Source organism: Drosophila albomicans, chromosome 2R (assembly GCF_009650485.2).
Source record: "Drosophila albomicans strain 15112-1751.03 chromosome 2R, ASM965048v2, whole genome shotgun sequence".
Classification (NCBI taxonomy): Eukaryota; Metazoa; Arthropoda; class Insecta; order Diptera; family Drosophilidae; genus Drosophila; species Drosophila albomicans.
This window is the reverse complement of record NC_047631.2, coordinates 13,293,620-13,311,595: the sequence shown is the minus strand read 5'-3', so window position 1 is coordinate 13,311,595 and position 17,976 is coordinate 13,293,620. Positions and strand designations below refer to the sequence as shown.

The 17,976-nt window shown below is 38.7% G+C and overlaps 2 protein-coding genes across 2 annotated transcripts in view; one reads left to right on the top strand and one right to left on the bottom strand.

Annotated features, from left to right (window-relative positions):
• LOC117576832 (headcase protein) overlaps positions 1 to 17,976 on the top strand; it is a 100,834-nt gene that overhangs the window by 72,747 nt on the left and 10,111 nt on the right. The window lies entirely within an intron of this gene.
• Positions 2,527 to 3,796, bottom strand: LOC117576833 (odorant receptor 85c-like). Its single transcript, XM_034261910.2, is given in 3 exon segments — positions 2,527 to 2,550; positions 2,553 to 2,681; positions 2,738 to 3,796. Coding segments are annotated over 3 exon segments (1,131 nt in total). The 5' UTR covers positions 3,716 to 3,796.

The window sequence follows — 17,976 nt, the reverse complement described above, 5'->3', positions numbered from 1 at the left end:
TGTTGCAGCAGCAGCTTTAGCTGGTAAAATTGATTTGTTGTGGCAATAAAAGCGAACGTTCAATCAAGCATGCCACAATCTGTCTAACAGATCTACAAGCTGCACACACTCTCTCTCTCTCTCTCTTTCTCGCTCTCTTTCACTGGCTGCCAGTCAAACGAGATGCTGCACGTAGATAAGAAAAGCAGGCAGCAAAAATCTGTTGCCCAACATTGTTGCAACAGGATTTTGCACTTAAAATTCTACATAAACAAATTTTTTGCCCAAAAAGCTAATAAATAGTTAAAGAAAATTTTTCGCTGTTGCTGGCTGCCACATAACATATTTATGCTTGTGCATTAATGCGAGAAAAAAGTGCATCCAAATTGAAGGCGTGTGTCATAGCTGGTAGCCATCTCGCTCGCTCTTTAGTACGTGCCAAACGGCACAGCAAACGTCGCCAACTAAATGAGCGCCATTTGCTGCCTCTGCTGCAGTTGCAGTCGCAGTCAGCGTCGTGGTCGCAGTCGCAGTTGACGTCGGCTGTTGTCGTTTGGCCGCCATCGCAATCTAATGTCAGATAGTTTTGCGGTCGCTAACCCGCCGCGCTGCTGCGTCTATTTCATGTGTGTGCGTGTGTGAATGTGTGTAGAAAATGTGAAAAATAGAAATAGCACAACGCAACACACTCACACACACACATGCACAAACATTTTGCAATTAGTTTGTGCGCTGTTGATGAATGCAAATTAAGAAAACGAAATGAAAGAAAGATCGAGAAGAGCAGCGAGTAACGAATTGCAAATGCACTTCAGGCATTTAAGCAATTGCATTTCAAGGAAAAGTAAAACAAATTATTGAATTCAAGAAAAGTAATAAACTTTTAATTAAATTCAGAATTAACGGAATTATAAAACTGATTACTTTAAATAGCCAAGCGACTTTTGCTGGTAGAGAATAGATAAGCTTTCAGTAAAGCATAAAAAAAGAAGCCGCGTAATCTAGCATTTTCCGCCAAGTCGCAACCTGAAGATTGTGGCAAGAATGTTGCCCATGTAAGTGCGAGTGTATGTGTGTGTGTGTGTGTGTGTGTGGATCGTAAAACGCCAACAATTGTTGACATCTGCCACACGCTGTCCAGCTGCTGCTACTTTTGTAGCTGCTGTTGCTGTTGTTTCCTCTGCTTTGACTGTCAATCAAACTTCAGCGTCGTCGTCCACAATTATCCATTCTAATGACAACGCAATGTGCAATGTTTGTTTATAAGCAGCAACAGCAACAACAACAACGAAAAGATGGCTGCCACATGTTTTAGTTTGACAGAATGCCAACAAAATTGCGTGGCAACCAACAACAACATATGTATGTCTGTATGCAGAAGTCTCCAAAGACAGGCTAAAGCACTTAAATACATACTGCATACTAAAAATGTGATTCCAAAAAAAATAAGACGAAAAATACTAGAAAAAAAAATACAACAGCCCAAAAAGATGTCAGGCCACAAATTTTGTGATTGCCTAATGTGCTTGGGCTAGTTGCTGTTGTTATCGTTGTTGTTGTTGTTGTTGTTGTTGTTACTTGGTAATTATTACGACTGCGGGCGAGTTGGCATTCTACAAAAGCTCTGCATATGTGTGTCTGTGCTAGTGTGTGTGTGGGCTACAATGTTGCTGTGAAAATACTTAAAATGCCAACAGAGCGCCATAAAAATGGCAACAGCAAAAACAGTGCACAACAAAAGCAACCAAAGCAACAACAACAACAACGAGCAGAACAACTGTTGTTGCTTGAAACACTTTCAGTTTCTCAGCAGCTCTAAATTTTTATTACTTTCGTTGTTGTTGTCGTCGTCGTGCTGCGTTGAATTCTCTCTCTGCCTACACTAACCTATGACAATAATTAGCAAAGCAAACAGCAAAACAGCAACAACAATCCAAAGCAAGCAAAACGAAAACAACTAAGAAAGTTGCAGTCGACTATGAAATACCCGCTAACAAACTATAGGGAGAGCAGATAAAGATTCTTAAAAGTAGTATTTAACTGGTTTTTAACAAATTAGAAATATTTAAGCATATCAAATATTAATTTATGTTGATACTTAACTTAATTAAATGAAAGTGTAGTTAGAAAAAGTATTCAACATATTAAATTTGTATTAAAATAATAACAAACTTAATAGACTCTTTTTCACTTTATTTTTAAGTGTATTTTATGAATTCGAATTTATAATTTCGATGGATTTTTATTGACATTTGCCGCAAGATTTATTGAATAATGCAAATTTAGTATTTAGTTTCTATAAATTTAAGCATTTTTAAAAAGCATTTGCAAATAAAATATGACAAAAAGTATGAAATAAAAAAAGAAATTACATAGAAATTGAAATACAATACAATACGAGGACTTTTGGCCGCTCTTTGGTATTTAGTCAAGTTTACTTGGCATACATGGTACGCAGTAAAGCAAAGAATTTGTAGGACAATTGCAGCAGCTGTAAAAGCTCTTTATAATAACTATACACAGTTCAGTAAAAACTTAGAACTTACCTCAGTCATTGTGCCCCTGGTAATCTGCATGAAAACAGTTGCTTTGAGAAAAGCTGGTTTTTGGGAGCGAGCAATGATAAAGACCAAAGTCTTGCGATATCTGACATCAGCGAAGCTCCAATCTTGTTTATAGGCAGCCAAAGCAATGCCAGAACTCTAAAAGAATTCAAATGGAATAAACAAAGTATATTAATAATAGCTTTTAAACTTACTGCATCGGCAATCAGTTGTCCGTGATGGCAAATCAAATACACTTGACACAGCGAGGAGACCAAGAACAAGAGCAATTTGATCATTAGATCGGGCGGCACTCCGATTGTCATTTGAAAGCCCACAAAGCAGATGACAAACGACGAGATGAGAAAGTTGAGCAAGAGCGGCACACCAAAGATTTCATTTAGTTCCGCTGACAAGCTCAAAAGACGCTCATGATATTGTACAACTTGTGCCAAGAAACGCGAATCCTGCGACCAATCTCCAGTGAGCTGCTTAAACTCTATAATCCTGCCCAGATAATCGTAGTGCATGATGATCAAAGTGGCCACAGCACAGAGCAAGAGATCCGTTGAAACTTGTCCCGCTGCCGAAGTATAGCCAGCAAAGTTCTGCGAGAACAGCAGCAGATAATAGGACCAATTTCCTTCCCAGTGCCAAGGGATATACATCATATAGGGAAGAGTGAGTCCGACGATGCGTGTCTTAAGCCACAATTCGTAGACCAAGTATTGCGCAATGTTGAACAGATTGTAGGTCCAGATGAGCACAGAGTAGAGCAGCGAGAAGGTCAAACTCAGGCGAGAGCAACTCTCCAGATATCTATCCAATTGATACTCTGACTGAGTCTCCTTCGTACGTGGAAAGAGTTCCTCCAGTTGATGCATGATGCCACTCAGCGATTCTTTCTTCCACCAGACAAATGCCATTTTGTTCATCCCGACGAGCACGAAGCCAATGTAGGACATCACCATGATGGCCTCCACGATGTGTTCGCCAGTGGCAAAGGAAATCAGCACATAGACAGTCTCACCCAGAAGAACCAAACTTAGATTTATAATGTTGGACCAAAACACAAAACTAATCCATATGCTAGGCGCACTTTTGCGTGAAACTCTTGTATAAGGTTCAATTCCAACTGCCGTGTAGAAGAAGTTGGCGTACTTTAGGAAACTATCCATTTTGGCCATCGGCATTGCGCGTCCTTTGTTTTGTTAATACTTTTTGAAGTTCAAACGCGCTTTACACGCACTTTATATAGCCACACACGATTTTGGTCGCAAATTTAAATGCAGAGTTGACTGCTTACACAATCGTTTAATAACTGTTTTTAGTCTAATTATTGGTTCTTACTGATAATTATTGTTTACATTGTGGTTGCGTTCATTTTAAATTGATTTAAAAGGTCAATCAATAATAACACGTAGGCTGAAAAATCCCGGGCCTTACACATAGGTGGCGCTAGTTTTATTGCAGTCACCTCTTTTTCAGTTAATACAATCCTTCAGAAGACAGCTGCTAAAATTTCATGATATTCTATTCATTAGTTTGTAAGTTATTGAGCTAAGAGTGACACTACTTTTGATATTTTCAAAACAATGGATCAAAAGCAATTTCGTGTTCTAATCTTACACTGCTTCTTGATGGGGAAAAATACCGCTTTGGCTTGAAAAGTGTTATGGGGACTCCTCTCCATCAAAAACAACAATTAAACGTTGGTTTGCTGACTTCAAACGTGGTCGTAGAGACACCGATGATGCAGACCCCAGTGGACGTCCAAATAGGGAGGTCACACCAGAAAACATCAAAAAAATCCACAAAATCGTTTTGAATGATCGAAAATTAAATTTGCGTGAGTTAACTAACATCGTAAAGATATCAAAAGAACATGTTGGCTTAATATTCCATGAACATTTGACTATGAGAAAGCTCTCTTCAAAGTGGCTGCCGCGTTTGCTCACTTTTGACCAACAACAAGAATGTGTTCACGATTCAATGACAGTGACAAAACTACATGAATTTAACTTTGAATTGCTCCCACATCCACCGTATTCGCCAGATTAGGCTCTCAGCGACTTCTGTAGGTTCGGAGTCCTGAAAAAATATTCGCCGGTAAAAAATTTCGTACGAATGAAGAGGTTATCACTGAAATTGAAGCCTATTTTGAAAATATAAAATATATATAAATCGTTCTAAAAAATTTATATTGAAATGTTACAGCGGCTCTTGAGTGATTGCGATGCTGTTGATAAAGATTAAATTGATGAACAACGCCAATTTTGATCCAAAAAAAGTGTGTTTTTTTGTTAGTCCCGGGACTTTTCAGCCCATGTGTTAAGTCTCTTTTTTTATTTAGTAAATTTTCCATTTGTAACACCCTTTTAAGCTTTGTCTACCGGGTATGAAATTTGTTATCTGCTGTTGCTGTTGTTGCTAACGAATCGAATGCGACGCAATTAGCGCAAAGCCTTTGCACCTCTCCCTCTCTTACATTAGTTTTACCTCTCTCTTTCTATCTCTTTGTCCCTCTTTCTCACTCTCGCTTTCGTTTGAACGTATTTCAAGGGCAGCCAAAAAGTAGACAATACTTTTGCCAACATTTCACAAATTACATTGAAATTAATTAGGCATAATTTGCATTTTTGTATTAAGTATCTCAATTAAGTGATTTAACTGACCTAAAAACAATTTTATTGTAGACCCTTCACTATACAAAAAATTAAAGAAGTCTATTCAGTTTTGGATTTAAACTATTGATTTCTCCTAAGAACATTTTGTTATTTCATGTTTTTACACAATTTTGTGATTTCATTGAACCATTCACCGTTAAAAAACATTTTGTAAAAGAATTTATTACATTGGTTTATTATGTTCGAATATTTAAATTTCTTATATTACATAGTTTCAAAATTTGTACATTAATTGATTTAATGTTTAATTTTCATTCTTTGATAATTTTGCAATTTGAATTTATTCGATTATTCCACATCATATATGTATATATTCAATTATTAAATGTTATATTTGAGATAATTTTGTGAATTCATTTAATTTGCATTTGTATTAAATTTTTTATTATTGAATTTCATTTTAGATAATTTTGTGATTTCGTTTAATTTCAATCAAAAATGGTTTAATTTAAAATATGAGATTTTAAAGTAAATTAAATTGACTATCAAAATTGTTGCACTTTTTATGCGCCTAACCAAAAATTAATGCGATTGTTAAGCTAAATGTGAATGGCATTTATTGAATTGCCCAAAGTGTGTTAGTGTTCATTGACTTGTTAGCCAAGCCAAAGCTGCCAGTTGGCAACATTTGCACGTTGGCTGTGTAAACGGTTTGTTTGACTTAACAATGCAGAGGCAAATTTGCTCACACTCACACACACACAGCTAACAGCTTACTTTTATAGCTGCCAATTGGCTAGACAATTTCTATTAAAGGCAGTCGATCAAATTGTTGCCCCCTGCCACCAGAGTTTGGTGGTGCAGCTATCTTCGTCACGGGTTGTGCAACTGGCCCCCGGGGGGTCAACACCAGCCAATTGTGGCAAGTAAAATGCTGCATAACACCCACAACACATATTATGGCCAATAACTTTGCGGTTCACTTTTAAGGCTGTTAACGTTTCGTATGCGTAATATTTTCAGTTTTTTTTTTTTGTGTTCGTTTTGGAGCCCACATGTTGCGCCAATTAATAATTGTGCAGCTATCAGATAAGCGAGCGAGCGCGCTTATTGCAGCTGCTTATCGCGCGTGCCACTGTGCCGCATTCTGTTGCACGCCCCAAACAAACGTGGCATTAACAATGCGGCTACAACTCAATTAAATGCTGCAACTCCAAATGCAACTGCAACTGCAACTGTTGCTGCTGGTCATGATCGTGTTTTTATCGATTGCTGCCAATCGTCGCCCATTTCCTTGACTCTCGAAAAGTTGCCAACAAATTTGTCACGCTTCCTCAGACTTTGCTTCCCCCTCTCTCTTTCCCTTTGGGGCATCGCCCACCACGCGACTCCATTGATGGCGATGTGGCATGCCACAAACTGCAGTTTGCAAATTTCGTTTTCATTATTTTTCTCTGGCTCTGGCTGCTGTTTTTGCTGTTGCTGCCTGTTTCACTTGGCTCATAAAAAAGTGCCTAAAAATAACATTCGCACAACTTGGCAAGACAGCAGCGAGGCAACAACAGAAAAACCCGCGCAGTCTGCTGCAAAACTTCCACTTCAACCGTCTTGTGATTGAGAGTGTGAGGAGTGAGTGCCCAGTGATTGAGTGAGCTGAGTGTGTGTGAGTATGTTCGTGTTCATGTTTGCTGCCTTTGATTCATTCATAAGCGAATGTCGCCATACCCAGCACATTGGCATACCCAAAAATGGGGTATGATTAGTCAGTTGTTGAGTGCAATAAAATCAATTAATAGTAGCATAAAGTTAATAAGTTCAATCTATTTATATATATATAAATATTTTAGCAATATTTTAAATGCATTAAGTATTTACAAAATTTAATTTTATTACCATTCATATTAGAGTTTTTTAATGGTAAGCATTAATTTGAAGTATTTTATAAAAATTTACATTAAGTTGTAAAATAAAAGCACATGGGAAGCTTTTTTGAGCTTCCTTTTTTCATTTAGCAAAATAATATCTATAGCTGAAAATGCTTATTGATACCTCATAAATTTTTGTTTGAATACAATTGTCATAAATGTGTTTTTATTAAGGGGTTTACCTCTTCAGATTCGTTAGCTATAAAATATGCTTTTTTATGAAGTTGCAAAATAAAAGCACATTAATCAAAAGCTCTACTTTTATTTCGAAAACCAAACGATTCTCTAAAAAACTTATGAAATGGGTAAATGTATCATACTTAATATATTTGAAAATAAAATCTTAATGAGTATATCTCACGCACATCATGCTCTCCCTAGCTCCTTTAGATGCTGCTGCTGTTGATGATGACGTTGGCTGGGGGCAAAAGGGGCTTCGACTTCGTTGCGCCAACTGACGGACGAAGCTCATTTCTGGCAACGATTATGCTGATATTTGAAGTGCCTTTGATGCGCATTTCGCTTTTTGGCCATTACAAAAATGTATTTTAAAACTGAGAACCCCGAACTCGAACTGCCATCGTCCGACGCCCGCCTATTGATTTTTACGAGGCAAAGGTAAAGTTCGTTGAACTCGCAGCCAAAAAAAAACTGCAGAGAGAACCCTTGGACAACTTACCTGACAGGCAGAGGCAAAGGCAAAAAAGGCAGTGCAAATTTGTGTGACCATTAATTTTGGGCAGAAACGACAGCTTCAAGTTAACACCAATTAGTCGCATCCTCTTGACTGTTTTATGCGAGCAAACACACAAACATTTGCATTTCATGACTGCCATTTATTTGATTTGCCTGCGTTTTTTTTTTTTCACTTTTCTTTCGTTTGGAAATCAATGCAACTAACTTGCAAAAGGCAACGACGAGCAAAGTCATTGACCAGCAAATGAAATTAAAGCTTGACCTGTGTCTTGTCAATTGTGTGTGTGTATTGACGTTTTCCTAGCTGCTTAACTTATTTGACATGGGTCAATTGTGCCACAACTCAGCTGAGTCGAAAGAAATGGAAATGGAAAACAATTTCTCCCAACTTCGTGTCTGGCATGTCTTCTTTTGCTGTTTTGCTGTTGTCCTGGGGGCCAGTCCATTATGCTGGCTTTTTTGTTTTAATATTCGCTGCTCGTCAGCTAGTTTTTGGCCACGTTCTTTGCATATCCCTCGCGGCTGGCTGCGAGAGCGAGCTTATCGTTAACAGCACATTAAAGGATTTCAGCTTGTAGCCGACGGCTCTTTCGAGCATTTGGCTTATTGACTTTTGTTGTTATAGTTGCCATTGTCATTGTCATTGTCATTTGACGCCTTATCGTGCCCATTGTCGTCTACACAGCTTTGCTTTAAGACTGGTTAGCCAGGCGTACACGAAAACCCATTCAAATGACAGTATATTTATATACTGTATATACACTTGGTATACGCATATTTCCTGCTCTGTCTGTGTCACTTAGTCACGTGCATTTTCACGGCCTTTTCACACTTCCTGCCACAAATTTCATGTGTTGTCTGTTGCTGTCTCAAGGCCAACAAAATCGATGATGAGAGACTTGACTTTAATGTGTCTTGTTTGTCTGTTGTCTGTTTCGTTTTTTGGGCAATATTTTCTATGTCTGCCTGTTTGATTAAACCAATCCATCAACTTGACAGTCGCCTTCGCAATTCAATCAAAATTTGCCAAGGCATGCACAAAAACAATTGAGGCAAGAGCGATGCTACCTTTTGCCACTTGAGTGCAGCAGCATCTCCACTCACTTCACACGCTGTCGGTCTGTCCTGGACACGCCCCAATTGTGTTTTTGGCATTGTCTAACGCATTGTCGCTGACAGCATCAGCATCTCAACGGTGCCAGGACGTTGTCGATGTCGATGTCGACGTCGACACTTGTCTCGTCCTAGAATATTTTAATGTGCTCCTCGAGCGAGCGTCGTTTGTGTTAATGTCACTTGGTAAACTTGGCAAACTTTCGTCGTTGCTGCAGCGCCATCCTTGAATATCCTTGCCTGCCTGCCTGCCTTGCCAGTCGTTGTCCTGCTCGTTATCTAGCGACGGCAAACGGCAACGACAGGCGGCGGCAGCATTGATTTAATGACGTTGACGCGACTCCTTTGACTCCTCTTCTCTCTTTCGCTCTTGCTTTATGCTTTATTTATTGATTTAAGTTTGCAATTTCTTTGCCATATCCCTTCGCTTTTTTCTCTCTGCACTTAACATTTTGCTGCGTCGCATCGCTTTCTCTGTTTTATTTGTGCAGCGCTTGCAAAATTTATGCGCTGCCTTTGCTATCAGCCTCTGACTCTTCTCCATCTCTGCGGCTTTGTCTAAGCATCTTTTAAATAAATAACCAAAAAGGAACAAAAAAAAAAAAAAAAAGAAATACAAAGGGGAAAAAATCAAATAAAGCGCCTCGCGAATGGTGCAATGAACCTGACAAAACATCTTCAACTCCCTCGTTGCATTTTTTTTCGGTCATGCGTTACTTTTATTGTATTGCTTTTTATTGGTTTTTGATTTGTTTCTTTTTCTCATTTTTACCTTTTTATACTCTAGCAGCGGATATGTTAATGTAGTCATTAAATTTGTAACGAGACGACGCTGCTCATCAAGTATTTATGACGAATTGTCCGCATAAATCCAACTGCAATGCAAATTAAGTTATCCAAGTTGAATGATACAAATATTAAGTATACGTTTTTAAATTTCGATTGCAGATTTATCAGATTTTTATTATGGGTTTGATAGTCCAGAAAATCTAAATAACTTTCTCTTTATTGAAAATGTAAATTTGATTTTATTTAATTATTTACTGCTTAGAGTATTGAGACTTCGTCTTGTTGTCGAGTTTCTTTCTTTGCTTTTTTCTGCTGCTTTTTTCCTTTTGTTGATGTCTTCTACATTACCAATAAGGCGCTTAGGTTGAAATGTAATGCGAGCGCAGATCCTTGATGGCAAAATTAATTATCGACGAGTGTCTCGCTTTCCCTTCCCTCTACACTCCCTCTCGTTCTCTCTCTCTCTCTCGCATTCAACTTTAGCCATCTGAACATTTTCTTGTGTGTTGTTGGCAAAAGTTCAGCAAAATCGCAGTCATGTTACGCCCTTTGCTTGTTGCTCGTTGTCTGCTGCTTGCTTTGAAGTTTTCGCATTTTATTTGTTTCTTACGGCTGCATTCTACGTGTGTGTGTGCGTGCGTGTGTATAATGAAATTATCTACAATGATAACTCAGGCAGAGCAATAAGCAACATGCAGGTTTTGCGCTTTGCTTTCGCTTCGCTTTCCACAGCCACACTTGAGAAGGTTCAAAATTCGTCCTTCAACAGTTTGTGGCTGAGCAGCCACAAGTTGTCTGTCTGTGTGTGTGTGTGTGGTACCCACGAACTGCAATTTAATTACTCCTGTGGCTGCCTCTTTCGGTATGTTTGTGTATGTGAAAGTGCTTACCTAACCCACAACAACAACCAGCGACAACAAGAACAACAATCAAATTTGGCCATTTACCCAGAACAAGCTGCATTACAATTCGCCAGGGCAAACAAAATACCTGTGTGTACAGTGCAGCTTCACTAAACGAAACTATAAATACTCACAGATATTTTCAGCTGTTTAATGTCAGTTTTCAAATGCAGAGTTAAATCATATTTTTCTTATTTATTTGTTTTTATTTAATGTATATTTTTTACTTTTTTAAATGTATCATTCATTATTTTTGTATTATATTTCAAGTAATTAAAAATGTATTAATCAGAGTCTTCACTGTAGTCCTTTGTGCATATGTGTAGCATTCCAAGTCTGGTCTGGTCATGCTGACCTTTCAGACGCCGCCTTGTCTACATATAACATGTAATATTCATTAGTTTGATTACCTTTCACTTACTCTTCCTCTCTCTCTTTCTCTCCACTCGAACTTTACCTAAGTGAAATGATGAATTTCAATTTTATTACTGTTTTTTTTTTGGGTTTCACTTAAAGTGCTGTTTGTTGAACTTTAAACTGCATAAAAGAAAACAAGAGGCAAACTTTACTTGACCAGATAAAACAACGGAGCGAAAAAGTTGTCAACAAAAGAACCAAGCTGAACTCAACGGAGGTCCTGGGGCGCTGGCCTCGAGCGTTTCCATGTGCTTTAAATCATTTTCATTTTTAGCAGCAGCAGCTGTTATCCTTGGTCATTGTCCTGGCGCGCTGATTGCGCTGGCTGGACACTTATCGCACCTTGTTTAGTCAGTTAAACTGTCAGCTCACTGCGAACTTTCTACTTGCCTCAACCCAACGGAGACTTGATTAATTGCAATTTGTATGGCAGTTGCTGAAAGTTGCAAGAGTGTCGCTAATTATTAATGTAAATGTTTTCACTTTAAATGGACCTTCACGCGGCGGTGGGCGTGGCTGTCTGGACACGCTTTTGAATAGTCGCTAAACATGCGGTTAATAAGAAACAGCAAAACACAAACAGAAAAGAAAAAAAAGCTGAATAAATATCCTACATACAAGAGAAGGGAGGCGTGGTTGTCTGGCAACTGTCATTATACGGCGACTCATATGAAATCCTTAATTAGAAATGCTAATAAGGACTGGCACACGGCAAAGCTACTTAACCACATTGCGTATACGCCACCGCGAGCGTCTGACACCTTTAAGCTGCAGCAGAGCATTGTGCGATTAGTGGCCTCGATGAGTGCTTCTCACATGTGAAGAGCTCGCTTTCTTGGTATGTGTATGTGTATGTGTTTGTGTATGTGCTTATAGCTAGTTAGCTGAGAGCAGCGCTGCTTTGACTTTTATTGGCCTTTAAAATGTCTTGGAGTGCACTGGCTTCGCTTTTTGTGTGTTTGCCTTTGCCAGGGGAGAGCTTTTTTAATGTCGTGTTTATTTTGACATTTTCATTATGTGCGTTCTTCTGTTGTCTGTATCTGTGTCTGTGTCTGCGTCTAGATTTGCCCGCATCTTTTGCACCCATTGTTCTATGCTTTTAATTATACATTTTTCACCCCTTCGCTCAAAATGATATTGTGGCTTGTGTGCAAAAAGTTAGCATACTGCCGAAAATTGTTTAAATGCAATTCGCATTCACAATTTCCAGGCAAAAGTTGAACTTGCTGCTTGAACTTTTCTTCTGCGTTCTCTCTGCTTTCCCTTCTGAAAGTTGGCTTTCCTTAATCAAAGTTTTGCCATGAAGTTGCAAGTTTGCTTGCTCAAGTGCAACTCTCAATGCCCATTTCGGAATGGACTATTGTTATGCTTCGAGGTTAGAATTTTCACAGCATTTTCCCTTTTTTTTTTTGAGTGTTCTGTTGTGGCACTGTAATTAAAATGCAGACAGCCATTTGCCGTTTTGCCATTTTGAGTTTTGCTTTGCTTTCCGCTTGGCTTTTTGCAATTATAAAGATATGCTCAAACTGAGTCCTGAGTCGTCGAGCTGATAACGCCAAAGTATGAGAGCGTGGAAGCAGGAAAAAAATGTAATTTGGTTCAACTGCTGAGGACCCAAGGGACTGGCCGACGGGCAAAGCGCAACGCGAGACCAATTAGTTTGACTTGAAAGAAAGCAAAACGAAGTGCAACATTTGCAGTTGCACTCGAATGCCTTTGGCTGCCCTTATCGCAACAGGCTTGGAAAAGCGCGAGTGATAAAAGCAAATAAAGAGTGCAGCGCCTATTACTGACTGTGTTTTATCAGCTGCTTATTAGTTGGTGTGTGGTGTAAAGTTCATTGATCCGCAACGGCGATAAGCGACCAGAGCAGAGCAGAGCACAGGCCCCTATATAAAAATAGACTAGTTTATCACGCATACGCACCGTTCGCCCATTCGCAGCTGATAAGCGAGCAAGCAGCAGGCAGCAAGAACAATAATACTTCGTTGTCTCAATATGCTATGCGAGTGCATATGTACACATATGTATGTCCAATAGCTAAATCGACTGGGGTCTTAACTTAAGTGGACGAAATTACACACAAGGCGAAGTTTGCACTGCCTTGTCTCTCTGTCTGTCTATCAGCCAAATGGCTTACAGTTCGTTTATGCCAGGGCTTAAGCTCCAATCAAGGCAATGTACTGTGACTTCATAAAATGCATGCCACACGCTTTCGTGCGGAATGCGAAAAGAGCATGAAAATAAAAATGGTAAAAATCGTTGCCAAAATGTCGCTCGACAAATAGAAAAATAATTAAACAATTAACTTTTATAGTCGCCAAGCAATTTGCACCGCTTTTTCTCTGTCTCAGCTGCTGCAGCATGGCGAAATTGGCCATAATAAAACTATTAGTGCCGCCAAATGCATTTAAATTGCTTGCTTAACTCAGGGGGCGTGGCACACACACACACGCTCTCTTTTTTCGAGCATGTATTTTGCATCTGCTTTTTTTTTTGGTAGAATAATAATTGCCAAAGGGAATATAAGTTGGGTTTTTTTAAAAATACAAAATGGTTGCCCGTTGGGGCATCGTGCAGTTCAATAAACTTAAAGCACATTTTCGTAGCATACTTACGGGCGCAAGCGAAAAATATATTTCCAGAGAAAGATTGCATTTGTTGTATTTGGCTGTTGGCGGCGGCAGCGGCAGCGGCTTTTAGCCATTGCCAATAAAAGGCCATTATGCTATAGAACATTGAACGCAACGATAAATAAGCAGACTGTCCCAGCTCCTCTACATCTTGAAAGGGCAAATACAATTTATTTGCAAATTGATATTTAAGGGTCAGGCGAAAGCAAAGTCAAAGCCAAAGGCAAGCAGCAAGCAGCTTAGCTAATGGCAAATGCAAAAATGCCATTGAAAATTGAATGAAGAGAGTATCTAGCAACAACAACAACAAGAAAAAGCGAATTAAAATTGACTCGACTGAAAGTGAAGGTTTTTGTGGATGCCAAAGCCAATGCCAATGCCAGACATGGCCAGAAAAGGACACTTCAAAAAAAGGGAAGAGAGATCAATGTTCAATTCTACATTTAACTGGCCAAACATCTTTCAAGCGATGTTTGTTAACTGAAGCATGTAATAATATTTCGTGCATAGAATTTGCCGCAAGTTCAGTGAACGATGTCGTAGCACGTGGCAACACAGAATTCGCTAATGAAGTTATAACGAACGCGTATCGCAGACGTAAAAAATGGAAAATATGCACGAATTTGTGTGTTGGCTGATTTTCATTTTTCGCATATTTTATTTCGTTCTCTTCTGTTGTCGTGTTTAGTTTAGTTTTCCTTTGGCAATTGTGTCGCGCATTTGAATTAAGTGCAAATGACACGAGATTGCCAAAATGCAGGTGGGGCACAACATGCTAGAACAAAACGACAAAACGACACGCTTTTAAGCCACTTTCGAGTAGCGCTTAACCTTCTTCCTCTCCTCCCCTTTCTCTCTATCTCTTGTCTTTAGAGAGCTCTGTCTGTCTGTCTGTTCGTCTGTCTGGCATTGGTCTGGTATCTGTTTTGGCTCGTTGGTTCGTTGGTTGCTTTTGGCTTGGCACTCCTTTTGCGTGTTTTTCATTGTCTGGCTGCTGGTTTTTTTGAATTTATTGAAATGTTTGTTTGTCTGCAGCGCTATTGCATTGTTGTTTAGCTCCACACCGTCGTCACAGCTGCGTCCTCTGTGTGTATGCAGCCCTTTTCTCTTGCCCCTCTCCGCGCTTCCTTTGTATCATTCTATTGTACTTACTGCTGGCAAAAGCAGCGCTCCTGCTGCGTTTGTTGTCGCAAAATATTATTACTCCATTTCATTTATAAGAGTGCGCTCCGCCCACACGCCCCACGCCCATATTGAAGAGTCTCACTCCCCCTCAAAGTGCTCAGCTCCATGTTATTTGTACAAGCTACCGACTATGCTTCATTCCGCTTTAATACTCAGCACATAACATTTGTCCAATGTGAGTATATTACTTTTGAGCTACTGTGTGAAAGTCTTACTAATAGAAATATTATGGGAAATCGAGTTATCAAATATTTCACGTTTTTCTTAATATAAAATCATATTTATGTTGTACTTTCAATTTAAGTTGCATTTCCTATTCATGTCGTATACAAAATTTATTTTATTTTCGATACTTTTTATCGTGGATAATTACGTTTAATTTATACTTCTTCGGGAATGTTTTCTGAAGTATGTTTGAATGCAAATTATATTATTTACCAAGATCCTATTTATTTTGTATGCACATTCTTTGTTTTTGACACATATTTTCTCACAGATATTATACTTCATTTCTTCTTATTATTACTTTTAAAAATGTCTTCCGGGGAAAGTTTTGTTAAATTTTTTGTGGTTCAGTAAACTGTAAAGTACTTTAAAATTTTTGAAAGATTTTTCACACAGAATTTATATTTCGTTACTTTCAAGGAAATCGAAGCTCTGAAGTTGTACTGTTCTTTTAATTTATTTGGTGCTTTATATTAGTTCACATTTTCAATTTACATAATTACCATTTCTAAATTCGTTGCTTCTTTATTTTATTTTACATTTTATAGTTAGCTAGAACCTTTCATTTTTTTCTTCATATCTTTGTTTTAAATGAGGAATTTCATACCCATTTTCTACAGGGTGTTTATCGATTGAGTATTTACACAGTTGAGTTCTTAGTTATGCTCTTGTATTTCATTTTAACTGTTGGCTTTAGTTCTAACTCCTCAACTCCTCCTCTGGCTGTTGTTGTTTTGCGGGCTTAGGTTGATTTTAAAGCTTATTGTTGTGCTGCAGTTAGCGCTGTCCCAGGCTTGAGGGGATTCTCCAGTGCAGTCACAACCAGCAGCAGCAGCCAGAGCAGAAGTGGACGCTAAGGCGTCGCCTTGGCTGGACTGAAGTTGTGGCTATGCTGTGCTGTGTTGGCATGTTTGCAATGCCATTTCATTGTCAGTGTCATATGCCGCCGTCCGCTTGTTCTTGCGCTTGTCATTGGCTTTGGATGCTGCCAGTTAATCTGCCTCTGCCACTGCCACACGGAGACAGTGGCACGTCTTGGATGCCACCGCGCACAGCTGGCTAAAAGTTGTTGGCAAACTCTTGCTTCGCTGCACGTTATGCTCAACTGCCGCCTGGTTGTGCCACAGCATTAAAAGTCATTTGATGTGGCTCTCGCTGCCACCACACACTTGGGCGAATTAAGCAGCCAGGCCACGCCCCCAAAAACTACGACAACATAATAAGCAGCAAAGCAAGCCCACCTCGAGTGGCAGTTTGTAATTCATTTTGTTGCAAACTTTCTTCTTTATTGTCTTTATTGTCACCCACTCAAAACTCCTTTGCAGCTCCGCCTCCTACTCAGTTTTTGTTTTTGTTTTTCGTTTTTTTCTGCTGCCAGTTGGCAATAAAATTTTTCAATTTCCACAAATGACAATCGTCAATTGAGGCTGATAGTTTTAGTTTTTCCGGGTTTCACATTGAAGGAGGAGGCGACTTTTGGCAGGCTTAATAAAATCGTTTGACATCAAATGGCTTCAAAGCGAAAAGCGATCGCAAAAGACGCCCACAGTGAAAAGTCGCTAAAAAGAAATAACGTGAAAAACATCGCCGTAGGCTTCAACTTCCATTTCAATTGTGGATTAATGAGGCGTTACAACAACAACAACAGTCAGTCGCATAAATTATGGCACACAGCACAACTTAAATATTTAATAACAGCTAGTGAAATGTTGTACACCTAACATCAAGCAAGCAAGCTGAAAGGGAGTCTCGCATGTTTGTTCACTGTCTGCACAAACACAAATAAAACACGCACACACACGCAGATACTTGGATATATGTATCTGATGGATAAGCATGAGTGTGTGTGTGTGTACGCAAAGTTCAGAGTCGTTTCTTTTGAGCTGACGCAAATAAGTTAAAAAGCACAAAAAACACGACTTATTGCTTTTTAATAATACGCAAAGAAAGTCAAGGAAAAGGATAGAAAAAGACAATGAAATTAAATAACAAAAGCTAATTAAATACGAATATTGCAAATCGATTTAAAACCCGAATTCATCCGTCATAATTACAGAGAATGTAATAAACTAAAAGTAAAAACCAACTTATAATACAAATAAAATTTAAATTAAAATTTCATAAAATGCAACAAAGTCTCAAAGTAAAATATTTTAACTCAAAATTCATAAAAATATAATTCATAAACTAATTAGTAGATTCGAAATTTCGTAAATAAATAAAAGAAATTTAATTTCAAAACTGTTGCACATATCAAAAATCCAATTAATTTTGTAAATGCTTTTGAGTTTCAATTTGATGCAGCGCATTATTAATTACGCTAAACACACATTGAACAACTGCCTAAAAATTCAAATAAATTTCTATGAGCAAATATAAATATTCATCATGAGTGCTATTCACATAGAGAACGAATCTATTCACATTTAGTCTGAATTGAGGCGGCGCCAGCGAGGAAATGCTCGACTTGAGTTCAAGAATATTTATGGCCATCAAATGGTCACAACAGCAACAGTTTTAATGGATTCACGCAACTTTTGAGACACTTCCTCCTCCCTTTCCTTTGAGGCGTCTCCCCCTCTCCGATTCCATGCCATTGAAATGCAATTTAATTTAATGTGTTTATGAAAATCGTAGCACTTGGAATCGAATTGAATTGCTTCTCAATCGTCCATTGTCTTGCTTATAGTGAGAGGGATGCTTACAGCTAAGCACAACTAGCTGATACTCTAAGCTCATTTTCATAGTATTGTGCTACCCTTTAATAACACTTGCTAACTACAGGGTATATGGTCATGCCTCGCCTTTGATTTGTGCCCGGATTACGAGTGGTTTTTGACTTTTTCTGCTTCTTGTGGCCAACAACTCCCTGGCTTTACCACACTGAGACTCTTAATAGCGTGTTGATATTTATGGTCAAAGGGAAATGCTGACAATGCTGA